An 18,137-nucleotide genomic window follows, 5' to 3' on the forward strand; every position below is an offset into this window, starting at 1 on the left:
TTAAAAGTGAGGAATAAATAACAACTCGGAAAATAATCTCATCAGATGGCACTTCTGAAGAAGGAGCGGCTCGGAGATGCTTTGCTGCTAATTTATGGTGCCGCTGCTGCTGTTGCCACCCTGGGTCACCCATGGAGAGGCCCGTGCGGGCATTAGCTCCATTACGTGCGCCGAGCGGCGGCCGGCCGTCACGCGAATGAGCCCAGCTCACCTTTGATCCGGCTGCCAGGACATCAGTGGAGGCTTTAATGGGAACAGGGTTTGGCCCTAATTCTGCTCCTGCCTCAACCCGGCTTCTAAGTACTGGCTTAGTACACCAGCGGCACAGCCGGGGCTGGGGGTACTGGGCTGGGTGCAGGGGGTGCTTGGGCCCCCCTCCAGCGGTGCTGGGGTCCCCCCGGGGAACGTGCGAGTCCCTTCCCCGGGAGATGGCCAGGTTCCCCCCGGAGGATCTCAGCTGCTCTCCCCGGGTATCTTTGGGCGGGTGCGTTCCCGGGGGAGGCTTGGGGCCCCTCTCAGGAAACGCTCCCGACGCCCGGGGGTGCCGAGCTCCCTTCCAGGGCAGGTTCGCCTTCCCCGAGGGAACACGGGACCCCCGGGACCGAGTCGGGGGCGGGTGCCCGACTTCCCGTGCCCCCTCCGGGGCAAACGCTTGGGTCCCCTCGCCGGGGGCAGGGCTGGGGGGGCTGCTCGGGCCCCCTCGGCGGGGCTGCCCTCGCGCCCGGGGCTGCCCGGGCCCCCCCGGCTGTCCCGGGGACGGCGCTGGGGCGGGAGGCGGTGCCGGTGCCGCTCGGGGCGGTGCGGCCCGGGAAGGGGCGGGGGCGGCGCGCTGGGCTGGGCTGGGCTGGGCTGGGCTGGGCACGGCTCCGCTAGGCTCGGCTCGGCACGGCTCGGCTCGGCAAGGCAGGGCTCGGCAGGGCTCGGCAGGCAGCGCGGTCCCCGGAGCCGCAGGTAGGTGCGCGCCCGCTGCCCCCCACCGCCCTCCCGACCCGGCTCAGCCCGGCCCGGCTCAGCCCGGCCCGGCTCGGCCAGGCTCGGCTGAGCTGCCGAGCTCCCGGCCCGGCGCGGCCCGACCCGGCGCTGTCGCGGGTGGGCCCGGCGTGGGGTGGCGCGGGGCAGGCGCGGCTGCTTGTTGCGCTTGGGGGATGAGTTGGTGCCGGAGGAGTGCGAGCGGCTCCGGCTGCAGGAATGCGAGCCATTTCCTCCGCCCGCCCGCCGGGACCTGGCGGCCAGCGGCGGCCGGGCTGCTCCGCCCGCCCCCGCCACGGCCACGGCCACGGCCACGGCCCGCCCGCCCCTCGCCCGCGGGCTCTGCGCGCCTCGCGATTACATTCGCCCACGGGACCCCTCGCCCGTGGGACCCTTTGCTCGCGGGTCACACTCGCCCACAAGACCCCTCGCCTGTGGGACCCCTTGCTCGTGGTCTACACTTGCCCACAGGTCCCCCCACCCGTGGGTCACACTCACCAGTGGGTACTCTGACCCATAGGGATCCTTGCTCATGGGTCATACTCAGCAGTGGGTCATACCCACCCACAGGTCCCCTCGCCAGCAGGTCCCCTTGCCCATGGGTCACACTTACCCACACGTCCCCTCGCCAGCAGGTCCCCTTACCCATGGGTCACACTCATCCGAGGGTCACCTTGCCCACAGGTTCCCTTGTCTGTGGACAGCACTTACCCACAGATCCCTTCACTCCTGGGTCACACTTGTCCATGGGTCCCCTTGCCTAAAACACCTTTCACCCCTGCGTCACACTCACCCACGCGTCGCCTTGCCTGTGGGACCCTTTGCTCGTGGGTCACCCTTACCTGTGGGTCACACTCACCAGCGGGTCCCTTCACCCTTGGGTCCTCTTTGTTTGTGAGACCTGGGTTGCTTTCACCCATGGGTCCCCTTGCCCATGGGTTGCACTAGCCCATGGGACCCTTCACCTGTGGGCCCTGTCATCTGTTAGTTCCCTCACCCATGGGTCCTCTCATCCATGGATCCTCCTGTTTCGGGGTCACAGTCACCTGTGGGACCCCCTCATCCATGGGCCCGGCTCACCCATGGCTCAGCCATAGGGGTGCGTGGCTCGAGGTGCAGGCTGATGCCTGGTAGTGCCACTAACGGTCTTCTCCGCGTTTCCCACCGGGGACGCAAATCCCCGCCAGGTTCTGGAATTGGCGAAGATAAACCCACGCAGCTCTTAAACTGGGCTTTAGCTGACACTGTGCCCTCGTGGCAGCGAGGAAATCGGGGCTGAGCTTTCCCAGGAGGGAGCCGAGGTTTCCCAGGACCATGCTTGCTCTTCCCGTGTCCTTTGACTCGCTTATGGAAGTAAAGCGGTGCCCGTCCCTGCCGTGCCCCTGGCCCCCCGCCACCTTTGCTGTCGTCGTGCGGTCCTGAATCAGCTTTTTTCTGTGGACGGCCGATGCGTTTCTGGTCATGAGGATGTTTTTTCCTCTAAGCCAAACTCTGCTTTTCCAGAGATGCTTCGGCGTGGTGCTGACGGAGCTGGGCACGCAGAGCTTTGCTGCTCTGCCTAATTCCCGGGCTGTTTGCGTCGGTGTTTTTCCACGCAGTTCGCTCGCCCTCTCCGATTCTTGGATAGAACGGGGATTAATTCGAGCTCTTTTGCTTGAAAGCAATGTTGTTTCATTTAAAACCCTCCATCCCGAAGGCATATTGGGATTTGGTTATAGGTACTGGCTTTTTACTATCGTTTTGTAAAGGGGTTTCTTTTTTTAAACCGGGTTTATTCAGGCTCTTTTAAACCCAGAGTCTGTAAGCAATTATTCCATTACATGAAAGTCAGTACGCTGAAAAAGATTAATTCAGACCAGATGTAAAAATAAATGTGAATTTTAAATTAAGATGATGTCAGCTCCCTCCTGCTAAAAAAAAAAAAGGCAGCCTTTGGACTCCAGATGGAGTATACAAACGATGGCGGTGGTTAAAATATCTGCCTGCTTCTTAATTGAGTTTTATGCTTTTTTTTTTTTTCTTGTCTGAAAAGCGAGTTTAGGATATTTTTCAAACAAACAATCAAAAAAAAGCTTTTCCCTGTTGCTGCTGGGGCAGGGAAGTTTATGGAGGCTCTGGCGTGGCTGAGGAGCTCTCCCATCCAGAGAACCGGAGAGCGGCGCTGCCGGGGGAAGACAAATGCCCCTCTGCCCACTCCAGGATTAAAAAAAACAAAACGTAACTTGGTTTGGCTTCATTTTGCCGGATCTGGAGCTGGAGGCGAGGACACCGCGGACCGCAGGAGGAGCAGAGGGGGCTGTGGATAGTCCAGGCACGGTTCTGTGCATTTCGGCATAAAATGGAGCTGGTTTTCGGGCTCTCAGCTGCCTGCAGAGCTCTGCACATCTTTTTTTTTTTTATTTTTTTCCTTCCCGTGTGCATAAAGCGCTGCGCATTTCCCGGAGCAGGGATGGGGTTGGGTGCTGATCCCATGTACGGGAATGTACCCGGGGATGGGGCTCCCCACAAGTGCTTTACCCCCAGGAAGGAAGGGTTTGCCCTGGGCCAGAGCATCTTGCGGGTCTTTAGTAAATAGGGAGGTCCGTGGTTTGGAAACTCGGGGCTGTGCTCTCCGCGGCGTGGGGATGCGGGTGACGCTGGCCCTTACGGCTGTTTGGTGGTCCTGGGATCCCACAGCCAAGGTCCAGGGCTAAATCCCATGGGATTTATGGATGCTGCTCCTAGTGTGGGCTGCAGCCTGCCCGTGGAGAGGGGAGCAAAGGTGATGCTTCACATCCACATGCGTCTTTCGGAGTGATGCCTGCGGTCCCGGGAGCAGCACCTCAGCGCTGGGAGGTTTGGGCTTGTTGCTGGTGACGCTGGGGGACGGTTCATAAAGCCCCCGGGAACGTGGTGGGGAACAGGAGCCGGAGCTGGGGTGTCCTGAGCATGACCCCCTCCAACCCAGTCTTGATACAGCTGGATGCTCTTAGCAGATATTGCTGTAATCCTGAAGGCTCGAGGCGAAGTTTTCCGGAAGGAAATAAAATGGAAGGGGCTGGTTCAATAGCAGGAGAGGGAAGAGGAAGAGCAGGCGCCGTCCCTCCCTCGCTGGAGCCTGTGCCAGGCAAAATCCGTTCCTCTGTACATCCTCGGCAGGGGCCGGGACACTTCATTTATTTTTTTAGCACGCCAAAGTAAGGGAATGAAGAGGCCCGGAATGGCTGTGCTGTGTAGTATGTATAGCACAGGGTATATGCGGGTACTGTATGCACGGGGCGCCGGTGGATGGAAAATCGGCGCTTCCAGGCTGGATTCGTCTCCGTCCATGGCAGAAGGATGAGGTGGGGGAGAGGTTTCCCGAGCTGCCGCGGCGCTGTTTGCGTTTCCCCGCGCCCTGATGTGACGTCCCATGGGGCTCGTCCCCAGCGCCGGCTGCGATTGCAGCTGCGAAGGAAATGGGAGGCGGCGGAGAAGCCACCGGTTTGGGGACGATGTCCTTGGCTCAGCCCTTCGCAGCCATCCCTGGATGCTACGACAGGACAAGGGATAATGGCTCTAAACTAAAAGAGGGCAGATTCAGACTAGATCTAAGGAAGAAATTTTTCACAACAAGGTTGATGAAACCTTGGCCCAGGCTGCCCAGAGAGGTGGTTGATGCCCCATCCCTGGAACCATCCCAGGTCAGGCTGGACGGGGCTCTGAGCAACCTGATCGAGTTGAAGATGTCCCTGCTCATGGCAGGGAGTTGGATGAGGTGGCCTCTAAAGGTCCCTTCCACCCCAAACCCTTCTGTGATTCCACGATGTCCCCAAAAGGCGCCCGTTGCTGTTGTCCTATTGCAACAGCCCAAGGAGGAGGAGGAGGAAGAGTAGTGTTGCAGAGGTGGAGACAGGCAAGCTCCTGGGGGGACTTTCTTTCCAGAGGTTTTTGGACACCTCTAGCGCTCAGGGGCATCTGCTGGGGCTGGTGGGGCTGGTGGGGCTGGCCCCCGGCTGCCCAGGCTGAGTTTCCAGCATCCAAATAGCTTTTGTGGCGGATGAAGTAATGTAATATTTATAACCGAGTCCTTTTTCCCAGTGAAGGTCTCTTTTATCTGCCTCTCTTCGTTAGGAGGAAACTGTTGAGTTCATGAAGAATTGGAGACGATTTTAATTACGGGGCAACCGCAAGCAGGAATTAATCTAGCTTTTGGGTTAGTAGAAGCTGCATTAAGTGATGGTCTTAAAACTTGTAATAACAGCTCACGCATACCTGCACCCTGTGATGTGGGGTAAAACCGACTCTAAACTCTTCAAAACAAGAAATTCCTGCCCTGTGAATTCATCTTCCCATCTCGCTCGGCACTTTGGGCTGCCTCTCGCTGCGGGACGGCCCGTGCCTACGTGTGGGTCCCGTGCCGAATCCCTTCCCTCACCCCTGTTGTGGCTCGGGAGGGCTGGAACAAAAGCCTGGGGATGGGTTAGACGGCTGATAGGGCAGAATTTAAAAAAAAAATGGAAGTTTTGGCAAGGAGGAGATGAATTTGAGTGATGGAGAAATAGGCTGGATCTGTTCGGGGACTGGGGGTCATGGCTGGGTTGAGCGGCCGGTGCGGTGCTGGTCCGGTGGGTACCACGGGGGTACAAACGTGACCCAAAACCATGGGCACGGAGACTCGGCTGCTTCTTTTAAATGTAAATAAATACATGGAGGGGGGGGAGAAACGCTGCCCGTGCAAACCAGCCTCGCTTGGCATGCGCAGAAGCTGCGCGCTTGCTTCTTTGGAAGAAACCCGCACCTCGGCCGGCAAGTTCAAGTCATGTTAAATTCCCAACCTTGGATTTGTGTCCAAATTTATATTTCCTACAAGAGCCTGGCACGCCGCTCCAGCACCTCCGTCCGAAGCCTCTGCACACCCTCAGCCTTGTTTGCAAGACCCCGCGCGGAATAAATCCCCCGCCGAGTCAGCAGCGATGGCCCGAGCTGCTTTTCCGAGCCGCGCCAGCCGGCAGGTTTATTGCATGATGTTTTCTTTACAGCGGGGCTTTGCGGCGGGGTTTATCCCGTGGCGTTGGTACCAGGGAGGGAGGTGGTATTCCGGCAGCCGGGGCTGAAAAACACGGCGGATCGAGGAATTTTCTCCGCATAGTCCCGGAGTTACAAGGCGCGTAAGGGGTTTGCAGTGCATTCCTATGGAATTTTAATGCTCTTTTCCCTATAGCAGGGAAAGCGTGGCTGGAAGACCTGGATATCCCAGTGCTGCGGATGCTGATCCGTGCCTGAGTCCTCATTCCCAGTGTTTTTTTTGCAGCCAGCTTTGCCCTCCGGATGGAAAACCCCTTGCAAGATTGCCCGGGGTTGAGGTTCTCTCTCGGGTTTTGGGGTGACTTGTGTCACCCCCACCCCGGCGTGGCGTTCCAGGGGTGCTCTCCCTGCAATCCGGGCCCATTCCAGCTCGGAGCCGGGCATGTTCGTGCCTCGTGTCGGCACTCGCGCCGCAGCAGAAGCGCCCGGGCGAGGGCAGCGACGCGGGGTCCCGGGGAATCAAAGCTGACATTGTAGGAATGAGCAACAGATGCTTGGAAAGAATTCGCCGACGTCTGGCCGAGGCTGCTGGAGGCACATCCCCCTGGAAAGGGCTTTTTGTGCCCGCTTGCTAAATCTGCCGCGGCTCCGGCTCACAGGGGCTGCCAGAGCCCCGGGGGAAGCTCCAGGAGCTGAGGGGGGGTCCCACAAAGCCACCGGCCACCCCCATGGTGCCCTATGCAGCGAGCGAGGTCGTCTCATGGGACGTTATCATTCAGCAGCAGGAACCGGAGCATTTTCTATACAAATCCTAAAATACACGGGGGTTTTGATTTCCTCCAGTGTTTGGCTTGCTCTCGCAGGTAGAGCCCCGCGGAGCTGCTGCTGGGGGAGATGTTTTCTTTGGCTCCCACCGAGCCGCACGTTGCCCGAGCTCCGCTGACGCCAGCGCGTGTGTTTTAATCCCCGATGCTCAGGGACCGATTCCGGCTGCAGGAGGAGGAATAAATACGTTGACTGGCGTGGGGACGAGCGGCCCCGGGATGCCCAGAGCGACGCGGTGCCGCCGGGAAGCTCTCCCGGGGGACACGCAAGCTGCACGGCGGGGCCCGATGGCTTTTAAAGGCGGTTTAGAGGCAGCGAGGTGATGAGCTGCGACACTGGGGGGGTTTGCCAGCGCCCTGAAGACTGGGTTTCGTTTCCAAGTGCTCTTAAGAAGGTGTTTTCCTCCGGGATTCCGAGCAGGGCTTGGTGTGGAGGCTGTGGTCGAGGAGGGACCCGTTCCCGACCGGCTGCTCCGGGCTCGTTCCCGCGGCGGGGATGCTGACGCCGTGATGCTGGCATCGCCTCCCGGCGACGGGTTTACCGGTAAATCAGGGGTGGTTTGTGCCTGTGGCTGTAGTCCGGAGCCGGCTGTAGCCCACGGGGCTGCAGCGGAAAGATGCTTTCGTGCGCCCGTTGGGGCTGCGGGAGACCTTTGGGTGGGAGCGGGGTGTGGAGGGTGCTGGAGCGTGGCCCTGGGCACGGCTGCTTTGCCGGGGACGCGGCGCCTTCCCTGCCACGGCCCGTGCAAGTCGCTTCACGCCCAGCCCCGCGTCGGTGCACGAGAGCTGCCGGGCGCCCGGTTGGGCGAGGACGTTTGCCAAATACCTTCAGCCCCGTTTTGTTCACCGCTGTGATTTTTAATGAACCTTGAAACCAACCCGTCCGCTGCGCTGCTCGCTCCCCGTTGGGATCAATCGTGTCTGGGCACGGCCGCGATGCACGGATGCAATGCACAGCTGCAATGCACAGCCGCCATGCATGGCCACCATGCATGGCCGCAATGCACAGCTGCAATGCATGGCCACGATGCATGGCCACCATGCATGGCCGCAATGCCCAGCTCCAATGCATGGCCACGATGCATGGCCACAGTACATGGCCACGACGCACAAATGCAATGCACGGTCACAACGCAGGAATACAACGCACAGGTGCGTGCATGGCCACGATGCACGGCCACAATGCACAGCCACAAACGCAATGCACAGCTGCAAGGCGCTGTCACAATGCATGGGTGCAATGCATAAATGCAACGCACGGCCACGATGCACATCTGTGATACGTGGATGCAATGCATGGCCACGATGTACTGCTGCAACGCACAGATGCAATACAGAGCCACGATGAGATGCAACACATGGCCACGATGCACGGATGCCATGCACAGACGCGACGCATGCTCACAATGCACCACCACGACGCACGGATGCAATGCGTGGCCACGATGCACGTCTGTGATACATGGATGCGATGCACGGGTGCAATGCACGTCTGTGATACATGGATGCGATGCTCGGGTGCAATGCACGTCTGCGATACATGGATGCGATGCACGGCCACGATGCATGGGTGTGATGCACAGGGGCGATGCGCGGCCACGCTGCACGGCTGCACGGGGCCTCAGGCTGAATCTAGCTGGTGTAGCGAGAGAGCATCACCTCCGGATTTCCCAACTTCTGCAAAACCCCAGTAACACAAAGTCACCTCAGGGCACTTTTTTCCCTGCTGTACAAATATGCAAGTTAAACTGTTTTGGAAGCCAAAGGCATTTTCATGTCGACCAAAGCAAATATTTGGTGAAAAGGGAGACACTGTCCTGTCCTCGGTGCCAGCGTAGAGGGTGAGCCGGTTTAGCGTTTAAAGATCCTCGCGCATTGTGTCGTGCCTGCATTTGTGTCCCTGGGGGTGGTTGTGGGGTAGAGGGGGCTTGAGGAATATTTGCCCTTGAAAATAAGAGTTGCCGGGGGTAAGTGCTGGGATGGATTCACCCGCTCGGCCCCGGTACGGATTTAGGCGAGTGCTGGGAAATGAGGAGAGACGGCGATTGCCGTCTGCAAATTGCTACGAGCGCTTGGTTTGGTTTTATTTAACCCCCCGTAAAGAGCTGGAGCTGGAGGGAATGGTGCTGGAAGGGGCACGGGGGTCCTGCCGCGGGACCCCGCACCAGCCCCTCGCCTTTCTGCGGCTCGCAGCGAAACCTCCCGTGCTGCCGTGCCGCTCCTCTCCGGCAGAGCCGGGTTTGTTCCCAGCAGAGAGGCTTTTATTTTTTTTAATGATGCCAGGAAAGCCTTTCCTGAGGTTTTTCTGAACCCTAACCGGGAGAATAAAACTGCTGGGTCAGGTTTTTTGGGCTGGGCTGCGATCCTGCGCTGCCCTAACCGCGGCGCTGGGACGTGGGGCGGCCGTGGTGGGGTGTGCTTGGGGGGTTTCGGGGTGACCCCTGCGAGCCCCGCTTCTGGGGGATGTGGTGGGAAGGATGCCCGCGTCGGGGTGTGGGAAACCGGGGGTGCTGTGCACAGGGCTCAGCCCCCTTCTCGCCCGCAGGGATGGCGCCCGCGGGGACCGAGGCCGCCCCGGCCCGCCGGTGAGGTGCCCGCCGCCCGCCCCGAGCCTCGAGCCCGGACCACGATGAACAAACTGACCTTCCACAACAACAGAGTCATGCAGGACCGCCGCAGCGTTTGCATCTTCCTCCCCAACGACGACTCCCTCAACATCATCATCAACGTAAGGTGGCGCGGGGGCCAGGGAAACCCGCTGAGCACTGACATTTTCATCACACCCAGGGCTTGCAACCGGGTGCATTTGCAAACTCTGGGTTTGCTTCTGGTTTTAATTTTGAGCCTGCCTGCTCTCACCCTGCCGGAGAAATGCACGCGAGTTATTCCCCCGAAGGCTGCGGCGACGTTTTACGCTCTCCTGCTTCTTCTTGACTCGATGTGCTGCTGGCAGCACCGCGCTTTTCGGCAGGTGACCCGCCACGTGCCATCCCACGGGGCGGCATGATGCGGAGCAGGCGTCCGTCCTCCTTCGGTCCTCACTCCGCGCATCCGTTGTGGATGGCAATCCGGCCTCGTGCACCCCAGTGAATAAGCAGGAAGGGGTTTGGCTCCGATTCGGATGTAGCATTTAACATAAAATCCCTCCACTTTTTATTTTTTTTAATCCCCCACCACCCCATATTCTGTTTTCTGCCCCCAAAGCCACCTCCCCGGCGCCGGGCTGGTTGCGGCGAGGTCTCCACCACCACCCGCTGCTCTCGAGCTGCCCCGGGGTCCCCCGTGCACCCCATCCCCAGGAGAGCTCTGGTCCTGCACCCCCGGGTGGGACCCTGCTTTTGGGGACTCCCACGGAAGAATGAGCCCTGTAGCCCAGCCTGTCACCCCCCGGTCCTGCGCGGGGACCCGGCGGGGGTTGGGTGCCGCCTGCCCGGCTCAGCTGGGCTGGGCGCAGACGCAGCGGGGACCACGTGTGGGTTTTTTTGCAGGTGAAGATTTTGTGCCACGAGTTACTGGTGCAGGTGTGTGACCTCCTGAGGCTGAAGGACTGTCACCTCTTCGGGCTCAGCGTCATCCAGAGTAAGTTGGGGGGCTTACGCCGTGGGTCCGGTGCCCGTGGCCGGTCCAGCAAGGCGTGATGCCACCGGGCACGAGGCGCGTGCTCACCCAAAGGCGGGGGTAAATTTACCCAGCCCTTTGCTGGCCTCTCGTTAGGCGACGAGGAGGTTACGGACCTCCCCCCATACCACCCACCGGTGGGTCGAGGAGCTCCGGGGCAGGGCTTGGAGGGATGCGGGTGTCACAGCGGGGACGCTGATGCCGCCTCTGTCCCGCCCAGACAATGAGCACGTGTACATGGACCTGGCGCAGAAACTCTACAAGTACTGCCCCAAGGAGTGGAAGAAGGAGGCCAGCAAGGTCAGCGGTGAGGTCTTGCATGGAGAGCTGACGGCAGTAAGGCCACCTCTGTCCCCGTCGCAGGTCACTTCCAGGACACGGGAACGCAGCCGAGGGGGCGGGGGGAGGCATCTGGCTGTTAGCCAGCGCGGGGCCGGGGGGGCAGGCGTGCCGATTAAAGAAAACCCGGGTGATGTTTGATGGCTGTCACCCCGAGTGCCACCATCCCCCCAGTCCTCCACGCTCCCCACCCTGGAGCTGTGATTTTTTTTTTCCCTCCCTCGTTTCCTTATACTTCAGCGGAATTTTTAAGGTGTCCCTTTCTTCCCCTTTGTAAAATCGAGAGTCTGGGGTTTTTTTTTCCCCTTTTAATTATTTCAACGCAACGTGCCGAGGGGTTTGGCGTGGAGGCTCCCGTGCTGTCGCTGAGGCAGGGACTGGTGGGAGACGGGCTGGGGAGGGGCTGCAAGGGGTCTCGATCCCAGCCGCCTGCTTCTTTAAATCCAAATCCCCTTTGTGTTTCAGCGTATTGGGGGGGGGGGGAAAGGGGTTAAATTCTAATTCAGGGAAAAAATGCAGCTGGCGTTCCCGAGCGAACGCTTCCCTGCGGCTTTCCCCCCGTGGGGGGCGAGGGACCGGGGCGCGGTGCCGGCGTCTCTGCCGGAGCCCTGAATACCTCCTCCGTTTCAGGGGATCGACCAGTTTGGCCCCCCGATGATCATCCACTTCCGAGTGCAGTACTACGTGGAGAACGGCAGGCTGATCAGGTAGGGTGCACCCACCCGTCCCCACGGCGGTGGGCACCCACCCACCCACCCAGCCGGGGCTCGCTGGGGCTGCGTGGCCTCGGGGCGCTGCGGGACGGGTGCTGCTCGCGCGGCCAAAAGCTCATCCCTTCTCTTGGGGCCGTTGGCGGCTGGGTGCCAGGCGCAGGTGGGGACAGTGCTCCCAGCCAGTGATGACAAAGCCTTTTGGGGGGCTGGGGACGTCGTGTTTAGGGTTTTATCAGGGCTTAACCTGTGCACAGCCTTGATTTTCATTCATGCCTGTTCCCGTGGCCGGGCGGGAGCTTCAGGTCCTGTTTCAGGGGAAAAAATAAACAGTTCGGCACCCAACCCTGCTCCTTCTGTAAGAGCTTCCCACCGGGCAGGAAGGTGCCGGAGTTGTCTCCCACCCCCTGGTCTCGGTCGTGGGTGGGTGTCCCATGTCTCCCCTCTCCTCCCCTCTCTCCTCTGCCCCCCGCAGCGACCGGACGGCACGCTACTACTACTACTGGCACCTGCGGAAGCAAGTGCTGCACTCCCAGTGCGTGCTGCGCGAGGAAGCCTATTTTCTCCTCACCGCCTTCGCCCTCCAAGCCGACCTGGGCGACTTCAAGCGCAACAAACACTACGGGAAGTACTTCGAGCCCGAAGCCTATTTCCCCGCCTGGGTAAGCGCGCCGTGACGGGGTCCCCGCTCTAAGCTCGCGTGAACCCCCCCCCCCGAGGCTGTTGATGCTGGGCTGCTCGGAGGCTCCCCGGGCGGCCGGCGTTCCTGCTGCCTCCCTTTCTCTGGCTTAGTCCTGGTTTATTAATAAACCGCTGACAACTGTGGGGCTGCAGATAGCTGCGGGCAGGGAGGGTCGGGCTCGGTGTGGTGGCTGGGGCAGCTCACGCCGCTGGCGGGGATTTCCCTGTGTGCTGCAGGGATGCTCACGGGGGCTTCCCTGCGCGCCACGTGCCATCACGGCGTCACCCCGCCGTCATCAGGTGCATCCCCTCGGGCTCCGCAGCCCCTTGGGAACCTCTGTGCTGGCAGCAGCCACGGGCGTAGGCAGCTCCTGGGATAGTCCTGGAGGGAAACTGAGGCAGGGCGCAGGGCGACGTGCAGCCCCAGGTCGCCTCCGACCGACGGGCAGAGCTGGGCGCCGAGGAGGTGCCGTCCCGACGACTTTGCGCGGAAGCGGAGCGGGGAGCGGTCCCGTACGGCACAGCAGCGGCGCAGACAGCTCCCGGCTGGGACCCCCTTCGGCAGGGACGCCCCTCCCCGCAGCGGGGGCCCGGCGCCGGCCTCGGCGGGGTACCTGACCCCGAGCCCGTTTATTACCAGACAAGTAAATATTAGAGAGGAGCAGCGAGGGGCCGCGCAGCCACGCGTGATGTGCCCTTGGACCCCAAACAGCTGAACCACCGCCGTGGTTCCCCGTAGCCGGGGCTGCCTGCGGATGCTGGCAAGGGGAGGGTTAACAAAAGTTGCAGGCGCCGTTGCCTGCTTTACGTTGTACGTGCTGCTGAGGAGCGACGGCCCCGGGGCCGTGTCCCCAGCCACGCAGGGACCTCCCCGTCTGTGGCTCTCCCTGCCCCGGCACCGGTGGCACCGGTGGTGCGAGCTCCACGGGACGGGCATGCGGAGCAAGCCTGCACTTCCCAATGGGAACTCCTGCCGGCGAGAAGTTGTTGGCTGCTGCATTTACTTTATTTTTGCTTGCAGGTCTCTATAGCGGAGCGCGTTGCTCCGATTTCCCTTTTCCCTGGAAATCGCCGCCACCCCGGAGCGCTGGGGCTGGCAGCCGGCCCCGAGCGCGCCGGGAGCAGCTCCCTTGGATGAATTTCTCTTCCCCTCCAAACAGGTGGTTGCGAAGAGAGGCAAGGATTACATCCTGAAGCATGTCCCAAACATGCACAAGGACCAGTTTGCCCTGACGGCCTCCGAAGCCCACCTCAAGTACATCAAGGAGGCCGTCCGGCTGGACGACGTGGCCGTGCACTACTACCGGCTCTACAAGGTGAGCCCCGGCCGCGAGCCCCCTCTGGGCTTTGGATTCGGGGCTGCTTTCTATTGAAAAGAGCAATGGCCCAGCAATTCCTAAGGTATTTTGGGAAGAGCTGCGTGGGAATTGGCACTGGCTGGCTGGAGCAGAGCGGTCTCGAGGGCAGTGCTTCGCTCCCAGAGGCAGGGAGATGCAGCTTTTTATAGTCCTGCCGTTTTCTGCAAGTTATGGAGAGGCAAGAGGTTTGCCGGGGTGCCAGGAGGCAGCCACGAGGTTTCCGAGATCTTATTTTTTGGTATCCTCTCCCTGAGAAATATATGCTGGGTTTTTCTCCTGGGAGAAAAGCAATTTGTTTGCGGGGAGCTGGTGCCTCGCAAACCATTTTGTAGCATCCTTAAGTTAAAGAGGAGAAGCCTTTGGGAGAGCACAGGGTGCCGCGGCTGGAGCAGGTTGGGCTGGAGCGTAAAAGTGCCCTAGCTCCGTTTCTGAAAATCCTTCCAAGTTTTCTGAGGTTAAACTGCTTTTCCAGAGCCTGAAGCTGGGGTGGCTGTGGGGCTGGTGGGTGCCTGGGGGTGAGAGGATGCTAGAAGATGCCGCCGGGCAATGTGTGAGCATCATTGACGTGGCACCGGCGGCTGTTGTTGCTGCGCGGGAGATGGGGTGATTAGAGGAGGATACTTGGGCTGGGGGAGCAGATTTCTCCGCTTCATGCTGCAAATTCTGTATTTAAAAGCATCTTTTTTTTTTTTTTTCTTTATTTTTCTCTCTCACTTAGGATAAAAGGGAGGTGGAGGCCTCCCTGACGCTGGGGCTGACGACACGGGGCATCCAGATCTTCCAGGTAGGCAGCTGAGCGAGAGCGATGGCTCGGGTCCCCGCCTGCTGCCGGGCAGACGCGGGCAGCCCCTGCCGGCACCCTCAGCCGGGCCTGTCCCTCCTCTTTTTGCAGAACTTGGATGAAGAAAAGCAGCTTCTCTACGACTTCCCCTGGACAAACGTGGGGAAACTGGTGTTCGTGGTGAGTGCCACCATCCCCAGGCGCAGCACCTCTGCCCGAGTCGCTCCTGGGCTCTGGTTTGGGCATGGGGGGGTGTTGCGCAGACCCCAGGCGGGGTGGTTGCAAGCTGGGGGGGTTCGTAGGTGGGCTGCAACAGGACTGGGCGAGAATTAGAGTATTTTTCTCCGCGGGGCTGCTGTCCCCCCTCTGCCACGCAGGGCAAGAAGTTTGAGATCCTGCCGGACGGGCTGCCCTCGGCCAGGAAGCTCATCTACTACACGGGCTGCCCGCTGCGCTCCCGCCACCTCCTGCAGCTGCTCAGCAGCAGCCACCGGCTCTACATGAACCTGCAGCCCGTCCTGCGCCAGGTCCGCAGGCTGGAGGAGAACGAGGGTAGGTGCCCGCCGGGGCGCAAATCCCACCGGTGCCGGGCTCCCAGCCGGCTTTTCTGCCGGTACGAGCGCCCGGTCCTTGCGGCGGCCCCGTGGCTGGGAGCGTGGCGGGGGGCGGCCGTCCTCACGACCCCTCGACTGTGCATCCCTGTGCATCCCTGCCCCACAGGCGGACCCTCTCCTGGCTGGGCTGGGTGCCCACGGACCACCCCGGCTTAGGGATAGGCACAAGCCCCGTTGCGGTCCCTGGTGGCCCAGTTCTTCCCAGTACCTCAGTGCAGCACTTCCCAGTGCCCCACGTCCCATCTCCAAGCTCAGAAAGCCCTTGTGCAAACATGAGACCTTCTTCCTCCTCCTTCTCTTTCTCCTCATCTTCTTCTTTCCCTTCCTCCTCCTCTTCTTCCTTCCCTTCCTCCTCCTCTTCTTCCTTCCCTTCCTCCTCCTCTTCTTCCTTCCCTTCCTCCTCCTCTTCTTCCTCTTCTTCTTCTTTGTCCTCCTCTTCTTCCTCCTCCTCATCCTCTTCCTCATCCTCATCCTCCTCATCTTCTTCCTCCTCATCATCCTCTTCCTCCTCCTCATCCTCTTCCTCCTATTCCTCCTCCTCCTTTTCATCTTCCTCCTCTTTTTTTTTCCTCCTCCTCATTTTCGTCCTAGTCTTCCTTCTCCTCTTCTTCCTCTTCCTCCCCCTCTTCTTCCTCTTCCTCCCCCTTTGGAGGGCTGGCACAGCCCAGAGCACGGGAGGTTTGAGGCTCCTCACCTCACCATCCCCAAATGCCACCGGCACAGGACTCCTGGTATGCCACCCCGCTGGGCTTGGGTGCTGGTGCCCCTGGGTGCCGGCGGGGGTGGTGCCCATCCGAGGGGGGCCAGGGCACCCCACAGGGTTGGGGCGCAGGCTGCCGCACGCCGACGGCGTGCCGCTGGCCCTGCAGAGAAGAAGCAGTACCGCGAGTCGTACATCAGCGACACCCTCGACCTGGACATGGAGCAGCTGGAGAAGCGCTCACGGGCCAGCGGCAGCAGCGCCGGCAGCATCCGGCACAAGCGCCTCTCCCGGCATTCCACCGCCAGCCACAGCAGCTCCCACACCTCGGGCATCGAGGCCGACCCCAAGCCCAGGGAGATGGGGCCCGAGGACGGTTTCTCGGGTGCCAGCGCCCACCGCAAGCTGAAGACCTGCAGCTCCATGACCAGCCACGGCAGCTCCCACACCTCCGGGGTGGAGAGCGGTGGGAAGGACCGGCTGGAGGAGGACTCCCAGGATGACGGTGAGGCACCAGCTGAGCGTGGGCTTTCCAGCTTGGGTCTCACCCATTTGGGCTTGGAGGGTGCTCTGGAGGGGCACATCGGTGACTCGTCCCACCTCCTCCTCGCCTGCAGAAATCGAGATGCTGGTGGATGACCCCCGGGAGCTGCAGGCTGGCGAGATGGAGGTGAGCCCCGACATGTGCGTCTACATCACGGAGGACATGCTGCTGTCACGCAAGTTCAACGGGCACTCGGGTAAGGCGGCCAGTTCCTCAATGCAGGTCACACTTTAGGTGTTTGGCAAGGCGAAATTCGCCCGAGGCGTCCATTTGGGACACCGGGAAAAGCCGTTCGCTCGGTGGGTCAGAGGAGAGATGGAGTAAATTTGGTGAAGCTATAAAAAGAAGGAGTTGCCCAGGAAAGGTGCAAGTTTTACTCGGAGCAGGGCCGATGCTCCGGGCAGCCGCCCCGTGGCACGGGGCTGTGTCCCCAGGCACACCAGGTGATTTGGAGATACCAGGAGACCAGGGCAGGAGCTGCCTGTGGGCAATGGACATAATTTCGGTGATGTTCTCAATTGCTGGCCCCCGCTCTCGTTTTCGTGACACTCCCTCGCTCGTTCCCATGAGCATGGGTGCTGTTATCACACATGTGAGCCTGACTTCTCCGGAGCTATGCCTGCACCCAGAAAGTCACCCGCATTTCCAGCTCCATGCTGGGTGCTACTGGGAGGTTTGCGAGTGCCAGGCTCGCTGGGGATGGCTTTGGATGCCGTTTTGGTGTAAATTTGGGATGCTTTGTGGGTAATGCTGGTTGCAAGTGGAGCTGTTGGGGTGAAGGCACCCCATCGAGCTGACGGTGCCTTTGCCCCAAAGCAAGGGCGAGTCCCCAGGGGCAGCAGGCACAGATGCCAAGAGAGCTGAGAAGCCTTGAAATAACCTTTGCACCCTCCTCTTCCTCTCTCCTCCGCGCAGGGCTTATCGTGAAAGAGATCAGCTCCTCCACCTCCAGCTCCTCGGAGACAGTGGTGAAGCTGCGAGGGCAGAGCACCGACTCCTTACCCCAGGTACGTGGCTGCTGGCACCGGGGTTTTGGGTTTCCCTGACCCCCTCGGCTCCCCGGCGGGTCCTGAGCCCCCTCTCTGCTTTGCCCAGACGACGTGCAGGAAACCAAAGACGTCGACGGACCGGCACAGCCTGAGCCTGGATGACATCCGGCTCTACCAGAAGGACTTCTTGCAGTTGGCCAACCTCTGCCAGGACACGGCCCAGAGCTACACCTTCGGCTGCGCCCACGGGCTGGAGGAGGACGGGCTCTACTGCAACGGCTGCTTGGCCCAGCAGTGCATCAACATCCAGGAGACCTTCCCCGTCAAAAGAACCAGCAAATACTTCTCGTTGGATCTCACCCACGACGAAGTCCCCGAGTTCGTCGTCTGAACGCCGCGGGGGGCAGGACTGGCTGCTCGCCCTCGGGGGGAGGCTGGGGCTCCCCGCCCTGCGTCGGGGGCCGTCGGCGCTGCCTTTCCCCCGCCCCGCTCCCTGCAAACCGAGGCCGTGGAAACCATCGCGCTCGGAGCATCGCGCCGGCGGCGGGTGGGGTGGAGACCCCCGGGCGTGGCGGCGTCCCGCCGGCGGTCCCCCAGCAGCCTTTCTCCTCCGGATGAGTTTGTGCGAGAGACGAGTTGTCTTATTTCGGCTGGGAGAAGCGCAGCTCGTTAGAGGTAGCAGAAGCCAAGGCGTGTTTTCTCATGGCCTCGCGGCGAGGTGGCCTCTTCTCCTCCTCGCCCCCATCCTCGGCACTGCCAGCGGCTCCGGCGGTGGCTCGGTGGCAACCGACGCCGGAGAGAAAGTGCCAGACTGTTGCGTTCAAGTCAAGCCAAAGAAATGTAAATAATCTAAAGGCCAGTATGGGGGGAGAGAATTAAGCAATAACCAGCCGGGGATCTCCGGGCAGGGGTGATGTACCGTGGAGGAAGGCACGGCCGGCGGCTGCGGGGGCAGAGCATCAACCCAGCTCTTCCCAAACCACGTGCTGGAGATCGGGCCAGAGCGGTCCCCGGGAGGCGGCGG

General features: G+C 60.9%; 1 protein-coding gene across 3 annotated transcripts; it reads left to right on the plus strand.

Moving 5' to 3' along the window:
* Positions 1-9,408: 9,408 nt before the first annotated feature.
* FRMD6 (FERM domain containing 6) lies at positions 9,409-17,583 on the plus strand (the record flags this gene model as incomplete). Of its 3 annotated transcripts, none has more annotated exons than XM_082000069.1 (13): positions 9,409-9,507; positions 10,268-10,358; positions 10,618-10,760; positions 11,367-11,443; positions 11,922-12,108; positions 13,288-13,443; positions 14,204-14,269; positions 14,378-14,446; positions 14,644-14,818; positions 15,750-16,085; positions 16,198-16,320; positions 17,040-17,131; positions 17,220-17,583. In XM_082000069.1, the coding sequence occupies 13 exons, from the start codon at positions 9,409-9,411 to the stop codon at positions 17,502-17,504; spliced, it is 1,899 nt and encodes a 632-aa protein (XP_081856195.1). In that variant the 3' UTR covers positions 17,505-17,583. The 3 variants fall into 3 exon arrangements, with proteins under 3 accessions (XP_081856195.1, XP_081856196.1, XP_081856197.1); XM_082000070.1 differs by having other exon boundaries at positions 10,618-10,733; XM_082000071.1 differs by having other exon boundaries at positions 10,618-10,697.
* Between the last annotated feature and the right edge of the window lie 554 nt (positions 17,584-18,137).

The sequence above is a fragment of the Phaethon aethereus genome (assembly GCF_964289735.1).
Source record: "Phaethon aethereus genome assembly, chromosome: 5".
Lineage (NCBI taxonomy): Eukaryota > Metazoa > Chordata > Aves > Phaethontiformes > Phaethontidae > Phaethon > Phaethon aethereus.